This window comes from Lutzomyia longipalpis, chromosome 3, assembly GCF_024334085.1.
Source record: "Lutzomyia longipalpis isolate SR_M1_2022 chromosome 3, ASM2433408v1".
In the NCBI taxonomy this organism is placed as follows: Eukaryota; Metazoa; Arthropoda; class Insecta; order Diptera; family Psychodidae; genus Lutzomyia; species Lutzomyia longipalpis.
In genome coordinates, this window is record NC_074709.1 from 10,874,450 (window position 1) to 10,896,827 (window position 22,378).

The window sequence follows — 22,378 nt, forward strand, 5'->3', positions numbered from 1 at the left end:
TAGTTTATTTAATTGCAAAGAGAGATTATTTAAAGTACATTGCAAAAGAACATCACGTTTTATTTTTTCATATTTGAATTTTAATTAACGAAAACAAAAATAGATATCTATGGGGGAAAATTGGGTGGAAAAAAATAATTTTGAAAGGTAAAAAAAGCTCGAAATTTAAAAGTTGTGTAATTGTCTCTGTAAAATAAATCAACAACTAGAAATTTTCGCGGTTTTATGAATAAAAAAGAATTTCTAAGTCGAAGTTTTTAATTAGAATTTTGTGAATTAGCAAAATTCATAAGGAAAACATTATTACATTGCAAAATGAAAAAGGACTCTCAGTTAGGAACTTTTTGAATTTCTCGCGCGCGTTAAGTAAAAGTATTATGTATGTAATTATCATGTTATTTGAATTTTCCAACAAAATGTCCTTTTGCAAAATGCCGCAAGGGTGGAAAAGATATTTGCAGCTTTCTGTGAGAAGAATAATAAATCATACAACGATGATGGAAACTTTATGAAGTGACTTTGGTGGTGGCAATATTCATACCTTGAAGCAATGCCGTGCCAAGCGTCCTTTTTGCATGGATTTACCATTTCTACGGAACTTACCTGCAATTAATGTTTGCCAAAGTTATTTAAATGAGATTTTCTTTTCAAAAGCTCGCGCTCTTTCCATCACGGGGGGTTTCTTCTTAATCTCAAATATCAATGTGAATATTTTCATCACGTTTCCATGCCGTTACTAATTACAATTTTTTCTGTAAGGTATATTAATTTATGCAATAGCAATAGTAGATAGATTTTCATAGTAAAGGACGTCGAAAAGGTGGAATTTCTCATCACGTTTCATTCGTGAATATGTAAAATAATTTCGATCGATGATGATGGAAATAACCAATGGGAAATAAAGTTTATTTTAATGACTACAAATATATGATAGAGAGACACTCCACCCACATAATTAATTATTTATAAATCACGTTGCAAATAGTTTAAGACTCAAGAGGATTATCTCTCAATAGTTCTTGTTTAAAATATCTCACAATTTAATGGAAATTATTTATTCCTTCAAGGATTTATCCACATACTGATTGATTTGAATTAAGGGGATGAGATTTAAAAGCACTTAAGTCTCGATGATTCTTACTAATTGATTAATTAAAGCCTGCAAATTATGGTGAAACCTCATATAATCTAATTGATTAATTATGTTTCCAAAGCAATTGAGGTATTAATTTATTCCATAAACTTATTATATTAAAGACCTACAACTTAATTGGCTTCTAATTCAGTATTACTATTAATTAATTAATAGATATCCAGTTCAGGGGAAATTTTCCACATAATTACGCTTTGTTTACCTGGAAATGCTCTGTATGGGAATTATTATGCTTTTTATGCACTCAAAGTAATCTAGAATTTTTTTTTTAATGATAATGGGTAATTTCGGGTTAAATTTAGACAAAAGAGAAAGACTTATGCTATGAGAATTAATTACCTGAATTTTGAAAACTTTCTCACTGGAAAATATTGGCTATTTTTAGTTCATTCTGCGCATTGGTTTCATTTAATCATTTATTTATTTATTTGTCTGTATTTTGTGTGAAAAGTGTCTGAATGTTTTTGCCAGTCAGGTCGATATATACCTAAATTTTTTTTTACCTTGTCAAAAAGCCTCTTTCAGAGAAGAGAAGCTTATACCCTCTGAAAAGAAATGTTAGATATGTCCCACCGTGTTTTATATATTTTCCCCTATGAACTTTAAAACTTTAATGATTGTGAATTGAAGACCATAACAAGGTGAGAAAAATTCTATAGAGGAAATTTGCTAAAAAAGTTTTCTTTTTGTTCAATTTAAAGTATTTTCTTGTGGGAATTTACTGAGTGAGGGGAGAATATTTAGATGCCACGACAGGGAATAATATTCAAAAGAATTTGCTATTTGATGGAATTTCTTCTCTCTCTCTCTCTGTATTTCTTACAATATATCTCCATAAAACTATTTATGTACATAAAAGTTCATTACATATACTGTAATAAAATATAATAATAATTACATGGGTTTGTGGGGGTATTTAAAGGTGAACAACTAATGCCTTATCATTGGACTTGAGGAAAATGGGGGTGGGTGGGCAATGGGAGTTGTTGTGAGGGCGGGCGGGGGTGAGAATACATTACAGAAACCAAGCACAGCCATTGAATTTTTGCTAATCCTCTTTCGCACACAAGTATTTTTTCTCCCTCTACGTTGTAACTTTGATTCTTATTCGACAATGTTTTCTATTTGATATTCGTTGTGAGTAAGTGGAGTTCATGGGCATCACTGAATGATCCATTTCTTGCAATGATTCTCCTTCTTGATATAGTTGAGCCGGTACTTCTAACGTATTCTGAAACTGAAATGAAAATGAAGATTCCTACATTTAGCTGTGTTTCTTTCAGACACAGCTTTTGTGTACCGAGCAAAATCGAAAGTCGTCAGATCGGGCTCAAACTTGGGATGAGCACGAATTAGGGTCCCCACATTCCAAAAAACGTATGCGCCAAAAAATTTTTTTTTCCGGCCGGCCGTCCGGCCGGCCGGCTGGCCGGCCGGCCGTCCGTCCGTGGTTCAACTTGAAATTGCAAGAGAACGGTAATAGATAGAGACTTGCGGTAAACGGCAAAGTTTATAAGTCGACTGGAAGACGTCCGATTATGACGTCAAATTTTACCCCCCACCCCCCCGTCCGCCATTTTGAATAACCTCAAAATTTTGTTTTCGCTATATCTCAGCCCCTGTAATAGCTAAAAATCTGAAATTTTTATATGTTGTAGGGGCCATCAAGAGCTTTCCAACGATACCTTATTTTCGAAAATCGGTCAAGCCGTTTAGTCAATATGGCCGCCACAATTTTTCATCGAAAATCGACCATAACTCGAAAACGGCTTGACCGATTTTGATCAACCCGGGGTCAAATGAAAGATCTCAACAAACCCTACAACTCTCTATAACATCAGAAGTTTCAAAAGTGACCGCTAGAGGGCCAAAAATCAAAAACAAAATTTTCGATTACTTTTCGATGAATATCTCGAAAACGCCATTATCGATTTGCTTCATTTTTTGATATGTTATAGCTGACCATATTATCTAGCTCCATGCAAAAAATGAAGAAAATCTATGTCGCCGTTCTCGAGATATAGCCTTCCAAAGTTGGCATGTCATATCTCGGATTCTACAAGTCCGATTTTGATCAACTCAAGCGCAAATGAAAGGTTTCGTGAAACCCTACAAATGTCTAGAACATTGCAACTTCGAGAAATGACCACGAGAGGCACTAAAGTCAAAATCAAAATTTTCGAAAATTTCGAACTCGAATATTTCGAAAATGCCATTATCGATTTACTTCATATTATAATATGTTATAGCTGAGGTTAAGACCTTTCCAACGATAGCTCAAACTCGAAAATCTATGGAGCCGTTCCCGAGATATGGCGTTTTAAATATTTCTTGGGGGATGACTTTTCAACTTTTCCCGACTTTGCGCGTATTTAAATTAATTTGCGTTATAGTTTGCTCTCACAAAATTGGTACACTGAAAGAAACACAGCTCTCGTAAGCTTGGTCAGCTTACCAGTACATTTTATAACTTGAACGAAGAAATAAAATTTCTTTGAAAAGTTTTTTGATTAATTTTTTTTTTCTGTTTGAATTTTACGTTCAAGAATTTATATAGAATCTCTATTTAATTAAAGCTTCTAAATGCCATCAAGTTTCTCATATTTATACAGACTATACTATACAATCTTAATTACCTGTTACCTGTGTGTTCCCGTCTTGTCGATGATGAGATACCCTCCGGAACATCCCCACGAGAGCTTTTCTGTTGCACGATTGGAGGGATTTATTGTTTTTTTTTCATTTTCCACGAAAAAGAGGAAACAAAATGTGAAATATTAGATAAATGAGTATGAAATTATGGGGTCTTAACTTTCTTACACTCGTGTACATAATAAAATATAGATAAATCATTCATTTTTTTTTATTGATTTTTTGTTGTTAATAATATGTTATCAGTGGCTCACCTGAAATTCTGCCCACTGACGCAGTAGAGAGCAAAATTAATTCCAAAGTTTGTTATGAAGAATAACCAGCAGTAGTATTGAATAACAATTGTTGTCTTTGATGGTGATGTCTGATATAAAAATAACAATTTATTTACCCAAAAAATATGGAAAATTTCACGAAAGAATTTTCACGAGGATGACACAAACCAACAATTCAAGTGGGTCAACCATGCAAAAATAGTTTTCTCTATGATGAAATTTGAGGGTAAAAATTACTTTAGCTGCAAGAAATTGTTTGCATAGTTTGAAATTATTTTCCATCCAACTATCTCTCTAGGTGGTTTTGGGCATTACCGGTATAATTTATTCATATCCCAGTTAATTAACATTTTATGCACCATTTTTTTGTGTGCACTTGAGAGGGAAAATTCTGCAGGGAAAATTTTAATTTTTAGATACTTTTTTGGTACTATTTTATACCTTTATTTACTGTATAAAAACAGTACGAATTTAAGTTTATGAATTCTAATTAAATTTTATTTTAAATGTTATTTGAATTTGAATTAATTTATTATGAATCAAATGCATAAGGAAACTTTCCTAGAGCTTTAATAATCGGGTTCCTAGAATTAAATGAATCTAAATATTGACTCTCTCTGATTTTCTGGGAAAAACTCAATTGAGTTCTTCAAACAATTAGCTAAGAGAGGGTATAATTGATAGAATAGTTCTAAATGATATTGAAGTTAAATGCTTTTAATTCAATTATTAGCTGTGTTTCTTTCAGACACAGCTTTTGTGTACCGAGCAAAATCGAAAGTCGTCAGATCGGGCTCAAACTTGGGATGAGCACGAATTAGGGTCCCCACATTCCAAAAAACGTATGCGCCAAAAAATTTTTTTTCCGGCCGTCCGGCCGTCCGCCGTGGTTCAACCATAAATTGCAAGAGAACGGTAATAGATAGAGACTTGCGGTAAACGGCAAAGTTTAAAAGTCGACTGGAAGACGTCAGATTATGACGTCAAATTTTACCCCCCACCCTCGCATCCGCCATTTTGAATAACCTGCAAATTTTGTTTTCGCTATATCTCAGCCCCTGTAATAGCTAAAAATCTGAAATTTTTATATGTTGTAGGGGACATCAAGAGCTTTCCAACGATACCTCATTTTCGAAAATCGGTCAAGCCGTTTAGCCAATATGGCTGCCACAATTTTTCATCGAAAATCGACCATAACTCGAAAACGGCTTGACCGATTTTGATCAACCCGGGGTCAAATGAAAGATCTCAACAAACCCTACAACTCTCTAGAACATCCGAAGTTTCAAAAGTGACCGCTAGGGGGCCAAAAATCAAAAACAAAATTTTCGATGAGTTTTCGATTAATATCTCGAAAACGCCATTATCGATTTGCTTCATTTTTTGATATGTTATAGCTGACCATATTATCTAGCTCCATGCCAAAAATGAAGAAAATCTATGTCGCCATTCTCGAGATATAGCCTTCCAAAGTTGGCATGTCATATCTCGGGTTCTACAAGTCCGATTTTGATCAACTCAAGTGCAAATGAAAGGTTTCGTGAAGCCCTACAAATGTATAGAACATTGCAACTTCGAAGAATGACCGCGAGAGGCGCTAAAGTCAAAATCAAAATTTTCGAAAATTTCGAACTCGAATATTTCGAAAGTGCCATTATCGATTTACTTCATATTTTAATATATTATAGTTGAGGTGAAGACCTTTCCAACGATAGCTCAAACTCGAAAATCTATGGATCCGTTCTCGAGATATGGCCTTCCAAACATTTCTTAGGGTATGACTTTTCTACTTTTTCCGTCTTTGCGCGTATTTAAACAAATTCGCGTTATAGTTTGCTCTCACAAAATTGGTACACTGAAAGAAACACAGCTCTCGTAAGCTTGGTCAGCTTACCCGTACATTTTCTCTTTCCATTAAAGTTAGAAATTTGATTAGAAAAAGAACTTTTGTACCATTAAATTTGAAATACAATACTGGGAATAGTTTTATGTTTTTTAATACATTTAATACATGTCTAAAGAGTTCTAGTGGATTATTTTGATGACTTTTCCACACATTAAAAGGGAACAGAGTTTAATTTAAAACTTTTTGTGAGACTTTTATGAATTTTTTATGAATTAAAATGAGATTTATTTTTAAAAGATTAATGAAATAATCCACGAATTATTTTGTTAATTAATTAATAAATGTCGTCAGAAGGATTTAATTGAGAAACCTACCTCAATGTAAGCTCGAACCCTCATAACATAACTCGGTAAGTTGAGAATAACGAATACAGTTGATACCATGAGGAGCATCTTTGTAACTTTAATTTGCGATGAATTTGCTACTCGTTGTTTAGCTGTTTGTGGAAGATAAAATAGAGGGAGGAAAGGGGTGATTAAATGAGGGTATTTTATGGTTTGAAATTGTGCTTCAAACGAGACTATGTGACACAGCTATTTATGTCACACACCCCCGAATGTGTAATCAATTAAATCATGCTGCTCACTTGATCTCTGCTGATGAAGTGAAAGGTTGACGTTATTGTGCCCATTTGGATGTGTACAGAGCTGATGATTGGGGTGGGCTTTACGAAATTCATGTAGTGCACTACTTCCCTGTCTAAACGGTCGCATGTAGATGTAGAATTTATATGCAGAAAAAAGACGAATATTGTAGGTAAACAAATATGGAAAATATAAAAGAGATTTCCCGGAAATCACGATGTGTATGAAATTCCGGAAAATGAATGGAATTTTTTTCATTTATTAAATTTGTATTTGTTTTAATATTCTTTGAAGCAGAAAAATATTTTTTAATTGATTTTTTTTTCATAATATTAGGCCTTATTTTCCCGTAAAATATTTTACATTTATTTGTTCTTTTATTAAAATAAAAAGAATTAACAATTTACCTCTTTTGAATTGTCATACTTCTACGTACTCCAGCTACTTTCCACACCGTAAACCCCGTAATAGAATTTAATATCACAATAGCAGTAAAAGGAACTACGAACACTATAATGGTGTCGATATAGTTGAATATCGTCATGTGGCCCTAGAAAAAAAAATATATTGAGAAATTTATTAAAATAGATTAAATTCTTCAAAATCAGACTAAAATACAGAGAATTTATTTCCTCTAAAATTCTATGAATTTATTGCTGGCGTTTTTTTTTACATTTAAATAGAGCTTTTCGCAGGAACTTTTGCAATGTGCATATGTCATGTGCAGAGATACGGACTTGTTGAAGGGATTTCTACAACGTGACATATCAGAGAATGAAATTGATAGGACGGATATGAAAAAGGGATAACATATGAGCTTAACTATTATATCTATTATTAAAATATCGAAGTTCAATCTTTTATTTTTAAATTTTTTTTCACAATAATAGGATTTATATTCAGGGTAAATAAATATTTTATATTCTATGAATGAATGTCCATAACGTGATAGTGGGTGTATAAATTGGGATTTGGCAGTTTGTTCCCTGAGGCCATAGAGTATTTTATTTTTCACTCAAAAGAGTATTTATTATTTGAAAATTAATATTTATCTGATTGTTATTAATTTTGTTTATCATGAAATATTTATTTAATTGATAAAATATTGTGTAGGCGTTGCTATACTCTACAAATTAACGTCTAAAATCTCTTCAATTAATTGGAAGAAGTTTTGTTTACTGAAGAAACTCAATCTTGATGTAATATTTTATCAAAAACAACAAGAAGATAATTTGAAAGTTTATGTGCAAAAGAAACTATTGTATATTCTCACAATATATTACATTCACGTTTTTTCCACGAGAATTTGTTAATATTTCCCTTTACGCCAATTTGCCTGAAGGATCTCCGTTGTTACGACTTATTTTACTAAAGTACTTAAATATATTGGTACTATATGTACTGTACATAGTAATAGGTATGAGACAGTGTACTCCTACCTAGTCTCTTGGGAAATTTTGCCAAGAATGCTAAATGAAATATTTGGCACTTGGTTTAATGGAAAGTGTCTCAACATTCCATCATTTTCAGCAGTTCATTTTAAATTTAATCGAATCCATGTCCTTTTCTGTCTCTTTGCGAAAAAGTTTCTCCAACAAAAGAAAATATAAGTTGATAGACTGAAGTAATTTGAAACCAACCTCTTGAGGGGATCATCGATATTGCCCCCCCAGCTTCATGTCCGTGGAATGTCGCTTTAAATTGTCAATGTTAGAAAATATGTCCAATTTTTGTGCTATAAATAGCTCCACGTGTCGGGAAAATTACAATGATGAGGAGGAAAATTGCGTGTTATCCAATTTGGTTTATTAATCCGTGTTAATTTTCTTGGTTATTGGGTATGTTTTAAGGATATTTTGAGTGCTTATTTCTTCTCATTTACATCGAAAAGAGTCAAAGCTTTCAAGCAGCTAAAAGGAGATTGTTTTAAAAAAATATCCCTGTTGCTATTTTCTTTCCCACCACTGTAGTTTCTGTGTGAAAATTTGTGTCACAAACAAGGCAATTTCGGCGAAGATTTATTTTATTTTGCAATATTTACAGAATGTTTATACAAAATATATTTTCCCCTCTTTGTTTTTTTTGTGTGTTAATGATGTTTCCTTCAAATGTAATGAAAAATTTCCATTTTAATGACATAAATAATGTCAAAAGCACGTATAAATAATAATTTTTTAAGTAATTATTTGTATCTTTGGGGAAAAGCGAAGACAGAGTCGCAATCCTTAAAGGCCAAAAGTGAATTTTTGAATTTAAAATTAGAGGACATGGTGCGTAAATGTCATGATTGATTAAAGATGAATCTTCCGGGTAATGCGGAAAATTCCTTTTGTAACCCAAATGCGCTAAAAGACCCAAGGACATGTGTCAAAGGATTGTAAAATCATTTGGAATCTCATTCTTCATATTTTGGCATGTTTGATTTATTGAATTTCAATGTGAAATGACATTCAGAAATTCGCAAACATATGCTACAGTTTAAATTACTTTATAAATCATTGTTTTGTAGCATTAATTTATGACTTTTTAATTACTCCATTATCTCCTTAAAAATTTTTCGTAAATGAATTCATTAATTAGTTAGATCATGAATTCGTGTTATTATGAAAGCCACAAATTGAATAAAGTCCTTTATTAAAAGAGAGGATGTTTATAAAGGAAATAGTTTTTAAACAACATTTTTTGATGCTTCATTTCACTGAAAAAAAATTACAGAGTATTGAATTTATTTATCCATGTCCTTTTGACGCTTTCATTCAAATAGTATAAAATGCAATTTTCCTACATGTTGTGTGAAAATATATTGTTGATGTATTTCATTGGCTTCAACTTGTGATGCACAAATAATATATTTTTCTTTTAATGCAACATAAATTTTGTATATACGTGAAGAGCAGAAGCCACCTGTTGAATTTCTTCGTCATGTCATCGTAACATTCACAATATCCTCTTTATCTTTGATTGCAAAGAACGAGAGAGAGAGAAAAAAAGATTTAGAATTCTCCTTTGTAAAGTGAAATTTCTTGGAAATTATATATTCCATGTGGGGGAACTTCCTGTTGTACCTCAATCACAAAAGGTTATGTAACGAGAGGGTTACGATGGGACAGGGAATTATGGCAATTAAACTCCAAAAGGAATCTATCTGGAAAAGGAGGAAAAGCAATAGATTGGGGCAATTGAAGTTAAATAATATCAATTTAATCTAATTCTTCGGGGTCGCAGCCAAATGTAACTTTATCCACAATTGTAAATTCTCTTCCGTTTTAGTTGTTGGGTATAAAGGCGAACAAATTGTCTCCATTTCGCATTTTGTAGAATCAGCAGGGAAACTGTATAAGAAGTTTCCTTCAATATGGGCAATGATGAGGGTTACGCGGGAGTATGGGGTTATTTCCTTTCTCTGAAGGAATATATGGGAAAGCAGAGATATTATATGCCATAATGCGACACTTTACACATATTCTCTTGGCAATTTGCGCTGAATGAAGATGATTGAGGGGGTTAGGAAATTAGAATAAGACGAACCTGTTCAAAAAGTTTTCTTGTTTTGTGGATTTTTTTAAAGGAGAAAATTAAATTTCTTTTGAATTGAATGTAAACGTTGAAAGGTTTAGGAGAGATTTTGGTGGAAATTCACAATTTATCTTTTTTAACTTGCTTTTAAGAGGGTTCTTTCAATAGGAAGAAATTCTTTATTTGAAGTAGGTAACTTTGAGGAATTGTCTAAATAATTTTTTTTTAAATAAAATCTATAATGCTTTTCCGGTATGTTTTTGAACCAATCTCTCATGTATTTATCCTCCCTTCACGGATATTAATTCCTTGAATCGTTGTGTAATAATTATTCCATCTAATGTGTAATGCTCCAACAATTCCATTTAATATTATGCATAACATGTTCCTTAAAGTGCAAAGGCACTCTGTAAATTCTGAATGGGTTTTCTCTTGCACTGTGTAAAGTTTTCATGTTGGAATCTTGTTGATGCTTCAGTTCCATGTATTGATATCTATGTGTTTGAATTTTCTTGAATTCTATTCCATATTCATAAGTTGTTCCTGGAGATTCTTCTCCTAGTTTAACCTCTTAGCTTTTCTAAATATAAAGCAGACAACAATGCATTTTTGCAATATCTCAATGAGCTTTTTTTCTATTTTCAACAAAAGCTCTCAAGCAAGCAGTTTATTCTGGGAATTTATTAAGGAAAAAAAAATGGAGAAAACTTTTGGTTCTACGAAGAAAGTTTTAACTCACTTATTGGGTATGGGTAGATATTAAAATTCTAATTTATTTGCATGAATTTGTTTATTAATCAATTTCTTTTTTAGTGAATTAATATTAAAAAAAAATTAATTATGTAATTTATTGAAGTGTAGTAACAAAGAATTGTTAAAGATTTCAAAGGAATTCATGACATAATGCATTTCCTTTGATGAGAGGAAATTTCCCCTTTGGGTAAATAACTTTTGGAAATTCACTTTCTCAAGCAAATTTAACAATGTGATGAGGTTGAATTGAAGTAGAAAATTGCGTTGACAAAGTGAAAAAATTCAGTTCAAAGGATTAAATTTAAAAGGATTCTCACTTAAGGAATGCCAAAAGTTTATTCATCGGATAATTTTAATTATATTTGGAGATATTTGCAAATTTTGTAGTAACTAACGACACATTTTCTAATTAAATCAACGTCAAACAGCCCTAAAAGAAAACTTCTAAATGACATTTTAATGATGAAGAATTTAATGTTAAACTTATGACTGAAGGAATGGAAGAAACTTTGCAAATGAACAAGGAATTTAACACGTCAAAGTTTCAATGATTAATTTTAATAAACCCCATCTGAATGCATTACACTGTAAGGGGAAATTTTAATAATAAATTCAAAACTATGTAATAAAAAGTTCTTCAAGAAAGAACTCTTTGAAGAATTTTCAATAACTCGGTCAATTGAAATCTTTTCCGAAGAATTTAATTTTGAGAGAAGTTTCTTTAAAAGTTGTTTTTTAATGTTTGTAGGTTAAATCCTGATAAATTAGAAGTAAATGTAAGATATTCTGAGGTTTATGATACATAATTTATGCTTTACTACATACTCTTTCTTAATATATACAATACAACTAAAGTAGAAATGGTTAAGGGAAATGAGTTAGTTTTCGTGTTTGAACGCTGAAAGTAAAGTTAACTATATAATCTTTTAATAAGACAAGGTGAAGATTTAAGGCTGTGTTAAGGTATTGAGATTAAAACATTATGAGGCATCACATAGGTAGATACATGAAGATTGCGTGAATGCGTAGGAGTTTGAACCACCATAATTTTATCCTCTTTAGCGATTTTACTTTCTCTCCTAACACAAGGCATATAGGTAGATACCTCTACGACCATCAACACTTGGTGGATTTGTACGCGAATATTTTGGGTCTGATGTCTTATAGGATGTTATGGGATGAGGGGGGAAGAATCTTATGAGGAAAATGTACCATAGGGATGATACATATAATAGAAGAGTTGATCTGGGTTTTGGTGATTATGTATGTATGTTATGTATAACCATATTCTCGCATCGCACTCACTTTATATTCCTCTCGTACATCACAGATTGTGGTGTTGAGTCGTTCGGAAAATTGTGGGCTGGCAAACATAATGAATGGGGCGCTGTGAACACCACCTAAGACAGTAAGACCACAAAGAACGATTTTTGCCCTCTTCACCGTACACATTGTTTGTCTTTTTAGTGGGTATAGCACCGCTATAAAGCGCTCCACTGTGAATGCCACAACGAACCATACAGAGAGGAAACTGCATAAACCACTGAGATATGTGAAGGATTGGCAGAAAATGTTGCGATTCGTTAAGTTAACATCCACAAAGTTGAGCCATGAGATGAAGAGGCCAACGAGGAAGCACGTATCACTCACACCTAGGGCTGCCAAGTAGTAGCTTGAGGATAACTTTCGTAATTTTGTTTTGCAAAACACCAAAACTGATAGCATATTCCCAATGCTACCTGTGAATACAAGCACGGGGGTGTAGTATGTTATGAGAAAATCCCCAACTTCTTCGGCAATATTGAGTAGGGTGGATGATGCCCCAATAGCGGCGGAACTATTCACATATGATTCATTCGTTGGGCTCAATTGGGTTGTTGTGGAAATGTAGCCATCCGGTGAAATTGTTGTTGTATATAAGTTAAGCAACTGCCCATGAAGTGTTCCATTGTCTGTGCCAATATCCATTTTATCAGGCAAAAATATTAAATCACCTCCACACGCGCTCTCACCCTTTTTTTTTTTCAATAAACTCTACTTTTGGGGATTTGTGGGTTGTAATGTGGGTGTGGGTGGTTGCTTCGCAGTGACTGTGTGGGATGTAGTATTCCTACTAGAACATTACATTGATTGTTCCCCATCACCATGTCAGGCAATTTTCACTGACAATTTCACACAAAGCTGATGAATTTTCAAATACATGTGACACTAATTTATGGGGATTCCACTAGATTGGTTCACACGTTTTGTTAAACCATTTAACTTATTTCATCCATTATACCCACTGTGAATGAGGCAATATATATCGATTATCGCGTTTGAATTGAATCAGTTATTACGGATTACAATATTTTGGCATAGCTTTTGGGCTGATTTCGGTTCAGACAATTTATTATTCATTCATTTATGTTTAGAGTTTTTTTTTAATATTTTCTTTTTAATATTTTTTAAAAGATTTTTTTGAATTGTCACGAAAGAGTTGATAGATTAATGACGTGAAATTTTATCAATTCTATTTTCTTTTGTTCAAAAATTCTAAAGCCACTAAAATGGGAAAAAATTGATTATTTCTTTCGATCACTTTCACTTGTGGAATAAGAATAACTTTAATTCATTACAAAAAAAACCTATTCTATCCAGAATTTATCTATCTATCCATCTATCTATCAAAAATGATACCTTCTTTTAATTTTTTTAAAACTTTTCTACCACACTTTATAATTTAAAGTTTGCACAGAGATTTGAACGATTTAAATAATGTAATTTAATAAAACATTCAGTGGAACTTTTTTTTCAAGGAATTTCCCATGAAGATACAGAGATGAAATTCTTTTGAAAAAAGAACTCAAGGAAAAAAGTTCTGTAAGACGTGATACTTCATGAGAAGATTTTTTGTCACACTAATTGATTTGTGGAGAAGGTCGTGGGTTGGGTGGATAAAGTTCTCATTTTGGGAATTTTTGTGGTTTTATCAATTAAAAAAAGAACAATTTTACACGAAAAACATTTAAATAAACAGCCGTAGAAAAAAATTGAATTTTCTACGTGAAAATTAGAAAAAGAATTTTCAAGTTTTACACCAGAAAAGGTGAAATTAATCACAAAGAAAAAGAAAGTTAATTTGCTGCGGTATGATTGATTCAACTTGCAGGTTTTGAAAGTTTTTTTAATTCAAAATTTGTCCGCTTATAAGTTGTTTGGTAGAGATATTTTTTGGCAACTTTTCCTTCATAATTTACAAAAGACATAGGTACAACACCACAAATGATTTTTTCATCTTAACTTTCTTGCTAATTTAATTTTAATTGGAACTCTTTGATTTAATTATTCGCAACAAATATTTAGAATTTCTGGTCTAAATAGCAGCGAAATGTTCTCTTTGAATATTTTCCCAAAAATGAATTATTCAACTGCAAAGAATTAAATTAAAGCTTCATGAAAAGTTAGTAAATCCTCAATGAACATTAAGGTAAAGTTGAGCTTTATGCCTGTGTGTATGTTTAGCTTTGAAGGAGCTTCTATAAATGCTCTCCCTATTATTGGCCACACCTGCAGCATTAAATTAGTATGCAAAGATGATAAATTTCTTTCTCATTCTAATTGTTTACACCTGTGCGCGGGTATTTTGAATAAATTCCCGAGAAAGGATTGTGAAGGATTTAATTCACACAGAGAATGTAGAAGATAAATTGGTATAAACTTTAATCGGCGAAGAAATAAATATTTTTTTTATTGTTCTTTTTATCGCTTTGTTTTTGGTCCTTGGTCTTTATTGCAATATATGTCTTAAAAGTATCATAACTCCTCCACAATTTTATTGAATTGATAAAATTCCACACTATTGTTTAACAACAACAAAAATCCAAAGCAACACTTTATCTCTTTGAGTGTTTAACTTGAAAAAAAAAATTCTTTCACCGAAATTTGCCCAATTTCTATGATATATTTTCCAATAATTTGAGTTCTTTTGTATTGTCGTCAATAGAACAACATCTCACTTTGGTGGTTGACGTGAAAAGAATGAGGCGAAAATGCCTCAATTATGTCCTGATTGATTTATTTATTTATTTTCCCAAAAGAGTCAGATGGTGGGGCGGACGTTTTTGTCCTCCTCCGGGGGTTTCCTCTTCTGGGGCAGAGGGAGAAAAGAATCGCACGACGAAAAATGCGTCAAGATTAGAGAGACGTTGCGACGTCTATTCGGTACGGTGGTTACAGAAAGACTGAATGAAAGTCCTACTGGCGCATTCATATTAACTCTTGAGGGTTGAATGGCGAGACGGTGTCTGATGCGCCCCAACATTTTCTCTCTTCTCCCCCCACAATAAATGTATTTGTGGCTCATGATGAAAAATATCAACCCAAACAAGCAGCTATATACGAGCCAATGGATTTCTGATAGCATAAAAGAACAAATTAATTTTCAAGTATTTTCTTTTTTTTTGGTTCACTGAATTTTTGTTCAAAAATAGATAAATTAGACAATATGCTTCAGAGAGTCCTGTATGACGTACTTTTTTCCTCCTTGCTAAAAATTCTCCGAAATTCAAATTTGCATTTTGCCAAAGGACAAAATGTCCTTCTATTTTTGTTTTCTTCTTTTCTATCTCCCACCAATGGGTCAAAATATGCTGTAACATTGGTTATGCGGAGCATAAAGTCCAGGAATTATGAGGAGATTTTGCTAAGCCAGCATTTCGCTACTAAATAAATAAAATTAAGCTAATAGGATTTGGAAGTTATTTTTTCCACAAAGAAAAATTCTTGTGAATTGGTTGTCTATGTGAAAAATAAACTTGATGTTTAATTGGAAAAAACTATTTTTGGACATCAGCCAGGCCTTTGATAAGGTGTGGCATGGGGGTCTGTGTGCTAAGCTGAGGTGGGCTTTACCTGCTGTCTTCTACAGGGTACTCAAATCATATCTGGAGGACAGACTGTTCTATGTTCAACTTCAAAATGAGTCGACAGACCTCAGGAGAATCACTTCTGGCGTGCCTCAGGGTAGTGTCCTTGGACCCCTGTTGTACCTTCTCTTTACTGCTGACTTGCCAACAAATCGCCATACCTCGGTCTACACCTTCGCAGATGATACAGCCATTGTGTCTGTGCATGAGGACCCTAACACCGCAAGCCATTTTCTCCAAGAGCACCTGAGTGCGATCGAGGGGTGGTTGAAGGAATGGAGGATCAAGGTCAACGAAAGCAAGTCGCAGCACATCACCTTCACACTGAGAAAAGGAGAATGTCCCCCTGTTGCACTAAACGGTCATGCGGTGCCCCAGACTGAGGTGGTGAGGTACCTTGGTTTACACTTGGACAAGAGGCTGTCGTGGAAGAAGCATATCTGGGCCAAAAGGATGCATCTGAGTATGCTTTCACGTAAGATGTATTGGTTCCTGGGACCTAGGTCAAAGTTGTCCTTGAGGAATAAGGTTCTACTTTACAAAACGGTCATCGTTCCTGTGTGGACTTATGGGATTCAATTGTGGGGGTGTGCGGCCTCTTCCAATATTGAAATTCTGGAAAGATTCCAGACCAAGATGATCCGCTTGATGACGGGAGCCCCATGGTATGTTCGCAACGAAGTTCTCTTGAATGACCTGGATATTCAGCCCGTGAAGGAGGTAGCCCGTGAAAGAAGCAAGACATATAAAGCTCGACTTGAAGCTCACCCAAATGCCATCGTGGAGAAGAATGTCCTGAGGGAGCCCCAAACACGTAGAAGACTGCAACGACACTGGCCATCGGACTTGTACTTTTGTTGAGTTTTTCCTTTTATCGTACTTGTACCGTCAAATAAATTAAATTTTAGTCTTTTTTGTGAGTAGGAGCACTGGCTCTTACTCTCCATGTCACTTTCTTATAATGTCATAAATAGTTGTATTGTGTAGCACACAGGGAAACAATAAAGGAGTCGTAAAAAAAAATTGGAAAAATAGGGTAAAATGGGGTGTGTTAGATTTTTAGTTTAATTAATTTTCTTACTTGATTTTTAGAGATTCTTTCAGTGGTTAGATTCGCATGTGGAACGTATCATTTCTATGTTATTTTTCTTTAAATTATTTTCTATGTATTTTTAAGAATATGTGCGTGTGTGCCGAAAATTCTTGGAAAACGATGGAAAATATGAAAAGGATATAATGTCATAAAATAGTAGAAAAAATTGTATAGAAAAATAGTATGGAAACTTTGCGTTCTATATTAGAATCCAGCCACAGGTGTTTAATAAATTATGACTTTTTATGGAAGTTTTTCCCTTTAGAATATTCTCAATTATATATTTTTTGTGAATAAGTCTTCTGTAACGTTTAGTCTAAAAATTACACGCCTTTAATAATACAAAAGGGAGCCTATTTTAGTGAGAAATTCTTGTTGTTCGACATCGTGGAACCATAAAACAATAAATACAAGCAGTGCTCAAGAGACTGAGGTCATATAATTTTATCAGATACGCAGACAATCGGAATTATGTTTTATGGAAACGTCGGAATAAATAATTTTGTCAATATGGGAAAAAATTGAAATAACTCCTACGCTGGACATGATAAAGATGCTTGCAAAAAATATTGTTATTTCACAACTTGCAACCCCCAGTTTTATGATGATTTTTTATTTAAAAAAAAAAGTAAAGAGCAAGGGGAGAATTGAGTGAATATTTATCACCAAAGCCTGACGGAGGGTGGGACATTTTTTTTCTCCATTCACGTTCTCTATTATTTCCAACAAGGGACTGTATAATGAAAAGGACTAGCGCGCGCAAAAGAATTGGAAAGAAAAGCCATGAGTGTCAGGAAATTTTTGAGCTTTACCAGAGAGGGAGAGAAAGAGTGACTTTCATGGATGTAATTTGTGGTGGAGCTTTGGAATAAAATTTACGCACGAGAACTCCATTAGTATTCACAGGGAGGGAGCTTTTGCTGAATTTGTGAATTACAACTTATGATTTAGCTAACAATAAATTCGAATTGATACAAATTCTAACGCGACGGGGGTTGGAAGGAAGTCTATGTTGGAGCTCTTTTGCGAGGTCCCCGCTGAGTTATGTCTTCTCATTTTGACTAATTCCTTTGACGGGATGATTACAAAACACCCCCCAATTAAATTGTGAAGGACGCCAAAAGGATATCTCTCGAAGGATATGCGAGGGGGGATGATCATCTTGAGAAAGTTGATGCTGAAATGCGATAGAGGGTCTCACAATATGGTTTTGTTCCAATTTATGGCGACACAATCATTATCACACCTTCATTTCGTATACGAAGAAGAAGCAAGGCTACCCCCTGCTGTAACCCCATTGATCTCCCCAAAGGGGGCTGCCGAGACGCTCTTCTTCCCTACATAATGATATCAATTTACCCCGAATTACTAATCACATGCGCTATCTACTCCCTAAAGAAACTCATCTATCAATTTGTTTGGGATGTTGGACGTCTGACTTCTTTGGTAAACTAGTAATTGTGTGATTAGGAAGTTTGCTAAACAAATTAGTATTTGTCTGGAATTTCATTATGGAAACTCATAAGACCATAAGACTATCTTGAGTTGAGGTTCTTCTTGTATGAAGGGAGGAGATTTTCAATGCTAATTTTTCTTTTATCAAGAAAAAATCTTTAAAATCTCTTCTGTAGATTTTAAAATGAAAAAAAAATCCTTTTTAATCTTCAATAAAACACTGATAAAAAAGTATTAAAAGAGTTAAATGTAAACTTTTGAAATTAATAAAACTACTTAAGCAATAATGATTCGTCTCATATTTATCTCGGATGAAAAAAATTGTTTGAAAATTTAAATCTGAAAGCTTAAATCGGATAAAAATCTCGGATTCAAAGCTAAAATTTAAAAAAAATTAAAAGACTTTGTAGACCTGAGGAAGAGGGTAATCTGAGCCTTCGAAACGTCGCAATAGAATAAATACCAGAGCCTCCAGTCGTACTAGTAACGGCGGCTGTGGCTTAATTTTCTATTATTTCCGGCGGATGCGGCTTGGAAAATCTGCGTCTGATGGCTCTTTTTTTATTCCTTCAAATGTAGTCCATAAACGAATAGAAATAATCTAAAAATTTACATAAAAAATATATGAAAAATTAATTGAAATAAAACTGAGACAACCCTCAAATAATCAAAGCTTTTTTACCAAAATTTCCTACCGCAAATACCTCAAAATATATGATCTATATAATAAAGAAAGGTCTCTCAAAAATATGGTGTCTGTTCAGCTATGCATTTCTACACCGTTGGTCCGATCGTGATGAAATTTGGTACAGAGACTCCTGATACCAGGCGGTTTTTACCAACGACATTCATTTTCCCCCCAGAGCCCCCCTTCACATAGCCCCCATATAAAATTCATGTTTTTTTGGCTACTTTTTGAATCTGGCGCCATAAATGTTGTGTGAAATTCACTTTTTCCCTTTGAAATATCTGTTGGAGGTTTTTGTGTGGCCCATCTACATAATAAAGAAAGGTCTCTCTAAAATTTCGTTCCTGTTCAGCTATGCATTTCTACACCGTTGGTCCGATCGTGATGAAATTTGGTACAGAGACTCCTGATACCAGGCGGTTTTTACCAACGACATTCATTTTCCCCCCAGAGCCCCCCTTCATATAGCCCCCATATAAAATTCATGTTTTTTTGGCTACTTTTTGAATCTGGCGCCATAAATGTTGTGTGAAATTCACTTTTTCCCTTTGAAATATCTGTTGGAGGTTTTTGTGTGGCCCATCTATATAATAAAGAAAGGTCTCTCTAAAATTTCGTTCCTGTTCAGCTATGCATTTCTACACCGTTGGTCCGATCGTGATGAAATTTGGTACAGAGACTACTGATACCAGGCGATTGTTACCAACGAATACATTTTCTATTGGACTTTTTTCATCTCAATTATTTTCTCTATATAAAATTTGCGCGAAGCGCAACAAATCCCCGCGAAGCGGGGCGAGGTAAATTGGAGCGAAGCGACAATTTACCTCGTTTTTAAATATGTTGGCAACTCACAAATTCTCACGTGTTTGCTAAATGTTATATTGTCATGTTGTTTGCATGTAAATTTGTATAAATGTTTATCAGCTATATTGTCATTCCGTTTTAGTTGGAAAATACACGCATTGCAGAAAATCCACGAATGCAATAACTTGACGATTTAGTCGAGCTGTTGCACAAAGTGCTGCTTGGAAATTCAATTATATTAAATTCCTCTAAATTCCATGCAGTTTAGTTGGAAGAAGGAGTGAGAGATTAAATGGAAATTAGGATCAATTTGATGTTTTGAGTGCCACTCAATAGGCGCAACATTGCCATGGGGTTTGTACACGGAAACTACAACATACCTATGCCAATATATATAGCGAAGCCATGTCCTTGAACTTGTTTAATGTGAAAATTAAATGGATTTTCCATGGGAGAATGTGGCATGAAAAAAAGAAATCTTTCAAGTAAATTGGATTTTCTTGCCATGAGGTGACACGGGTGGAATGAGAAGTAGATGATTGAGCGAAAATCGAAAACTATTTGGCAAGCATATTTGAATAATATACATTTTGAATTTGTGGGAAATGGAAAATGGCCAAGGAAGTGAGGGAGAGAGTTTTAAGGGTCTTTAGGATGTCTGGTGAGAAGAACATTCTGACAGCTAAAAGGCAATATTGGTAAATTATTCTAAAGTGGGTGTGTGACAAGAAAATGACTCTCCTATGGTCTATGTTGATCAATGAGAATCGACCTTATATATTGCTCTTTAATCCTTCCAAAAGACCAATTGATAAGCATTCTTCGTCAGTGGAATATTAATTTCCTGAGAAATCAATTAATTCACAGAGAGAAACAAAACCAGTAGAGTTTTAATTTTCATTTTCCTTATTTTTTTTTGCAGATGAAGAACGTCTTGGGACTCTAGATGTCCTCCTGACCAATGCTTACTGTCGATCTCAGATGTTCCTATCAAAGCAAATGGCTCAATTGCGTCCTGAACTCACAATGCCCATGTTTTCTGGTAAGAAAGAATTTCTTTTTTTTTAACCCTTTAGCGAATTTTGCATAATATTAAAATGAAGAGAAAAGAGAGTCCATCAAAAGAGCCACCCTATATTGACGTCAATGTGGTGTAATTGAAAATTTTCTCTTTGTCATATGCACTTATCAGAAATTACTCATCGCTTTCAAACGGCCCGTGCTGAGGTTCGAGTGTCTCTTCTGCAGTGTCTTCTGCCGTGGTTGGAAAATGTTGAACTTGTTGCCGCAAGTGTACCACCAGCCACCCCATTGTCCTACATTATGGTAAAGATATTAAATTTCTGTCTTTTTCCCTCCAGTCTCCTTATTTTGCATATCAAAGGCACGATAAATTTGTCAAGAAGATTCCATTTGAATGAATGTTAAAATGAAGATTTATTTATCTCACAGAACATGTTTAAATCATTTATATATTTTACATTCAAACTTCACAGTATTACCCAGATACAGGAAATAAAGGACGCAGAGAAGGGTCAGGATCAACGGAAGCAACGGAAATGATATTAAATAATCTCTTCTACATTACTGTCAAGGTAAATGTTTTATTTTAAATTCACTTTTTTTTTTATTTTTCATAAATAATTGGGGAAGAATTTTAAATAAAAAATATTTCTTTCGTGAATTTTCGGTAAATGTTCCATCTTCTTCAGGCTTACAGGAAAGAATTTGTAGAATATTTTAATTGAAAATTAAATTAAAAACTTTATGAATAACAAAGTCCATCCAACCCAATTCTCTTGTGCTATGCAACACTATTGCATTTTATTACATGCAGAGAATTCATTATTTTCCTTTTCTATCCACATAAAAAATTAATATTGCAGAAATGAAGTTTTTTTTTATCTTGTTTTGAGGAAGATTTTGTTTTTTTAATCTCGAACAAGACGCGGAAGTTGAGAAAGAGAAAAAACAGAAGCAATACAAAGGGACAAAGTGATAGAGAATTTATGCATTCTTGTCACGTTCTCTTGTTAGTACCATTATTTTCTATTTAATTTAATAGTTTGTCGTATATATAGCCACAAGAAGGCAGTATGTGTGTGTGTGGTGATGAGAAAAAGATACGAGTTGTGGGTGGAAAAGTGATTTTTCAATGGATGAGAAAAGAAAATTGCAATTTGCGGTGGGGCTCCAACATAGTTTATATGTCCATTTAACGATCCATATATAGCTTATACACAGCATAGATAGCCCGCCTAATTCACATGGGGGTTTATACAGTAAAATATTCAATTTCCTAAAAAGAACACTTAGTGGTGGATGGTACTTGTGTTCTTCTTTTGGTTTGAAATTGAAAAGAAACCTTCTTCAAACTACTTGTTAGACTCTTTTTTTTTTTTGCTCGTCATTTTCTTCTGCTGGAGGCGGATATATAAATATTTCATTGATATCTGGGGGGATCCATGTAGTCGTATCCAACTTACAACGGTGAAAGAAATGGGTTTGAAGGTGGAGGAAGAAGAAGAGCAAGAGAAAAAAATTAAACTCTGCCTTCTCCATTTAAAGGCAATGTGCTTTAACATAAAC

At 33.7% G+C, this 22,378-nt stretch overlaps 2 protein-coding genes across 9 annotated transcripts in view; one reads left to right on the forward strand and one right to left on the reverse strand.

Moving 5' to 3' along the window:
- LOC129792072 (protein furry) overlaps positions 1 to 22,378 on the forward strand; it is an 81,043-nt gene that overhangs the window by 34,760 nt on the left and 23,905 nt on the right. For all 7 annotated transcript variants that reach the window (XM_055830784.1, XM_055830789.1, XM_055830782.1 and 4 more), the window contains 3 exons: positions 20,712 to 20,831; positions 20,982 to 21,115; positions 21,286 to 21,384. In XM_055830784.1, coding sequence (XP_055686759.1) covers positions 20,712 to 20,831; positions 20,982 to 21,115; positions 21,286 to 21,384 — 353 coding nt within the window. The remainder of the gene's footprint in view (positions 1 to 20,711; positions 20,832 to 20,981; positions 21,116 to 21,285; positions 21,385 to 22,378) is intronic.
- Positions 1,929 to 15,064, reverse strand: LOC129792112 (cysteinyl leukotriene receptor 1). 2 transcript variants are annotated; one of them, XM_055830889.1, is made up of 8 exons: positions 14,838 to 15,064; positions 12,145 to 13,123; positions 6,978 to 7,120; positions 6,573 to 6,685; positions 6,301 to 6,422; positions 4,060 to 4,169; positions 3,797 to 3,857; positions 1,929 to 2,390 (listed from the first exon to the last, which is right to left on the reverse strand). In XM_055830889.1, exons 2-8 carry the CDS (start codon positions 12,805 to 12,807, stop codon positions 2,238 to 2,240), a joined length of 1,365 nt encoding a protein of 454 aa, XP_055686864.1. In that variant the 5' UTR covers positions 12,808 to 13,123; positions 14,838 to 15,064; the 3' UTR covers positions 1,929 to 2,237. The 2 variants fall into 2 exon arrangements, with proteins under 2 accessions (XP_055686864.1, XP_055686865.1); XM_055830890.1 differs by having other exon boundaries at positions 3,790 to 3,857.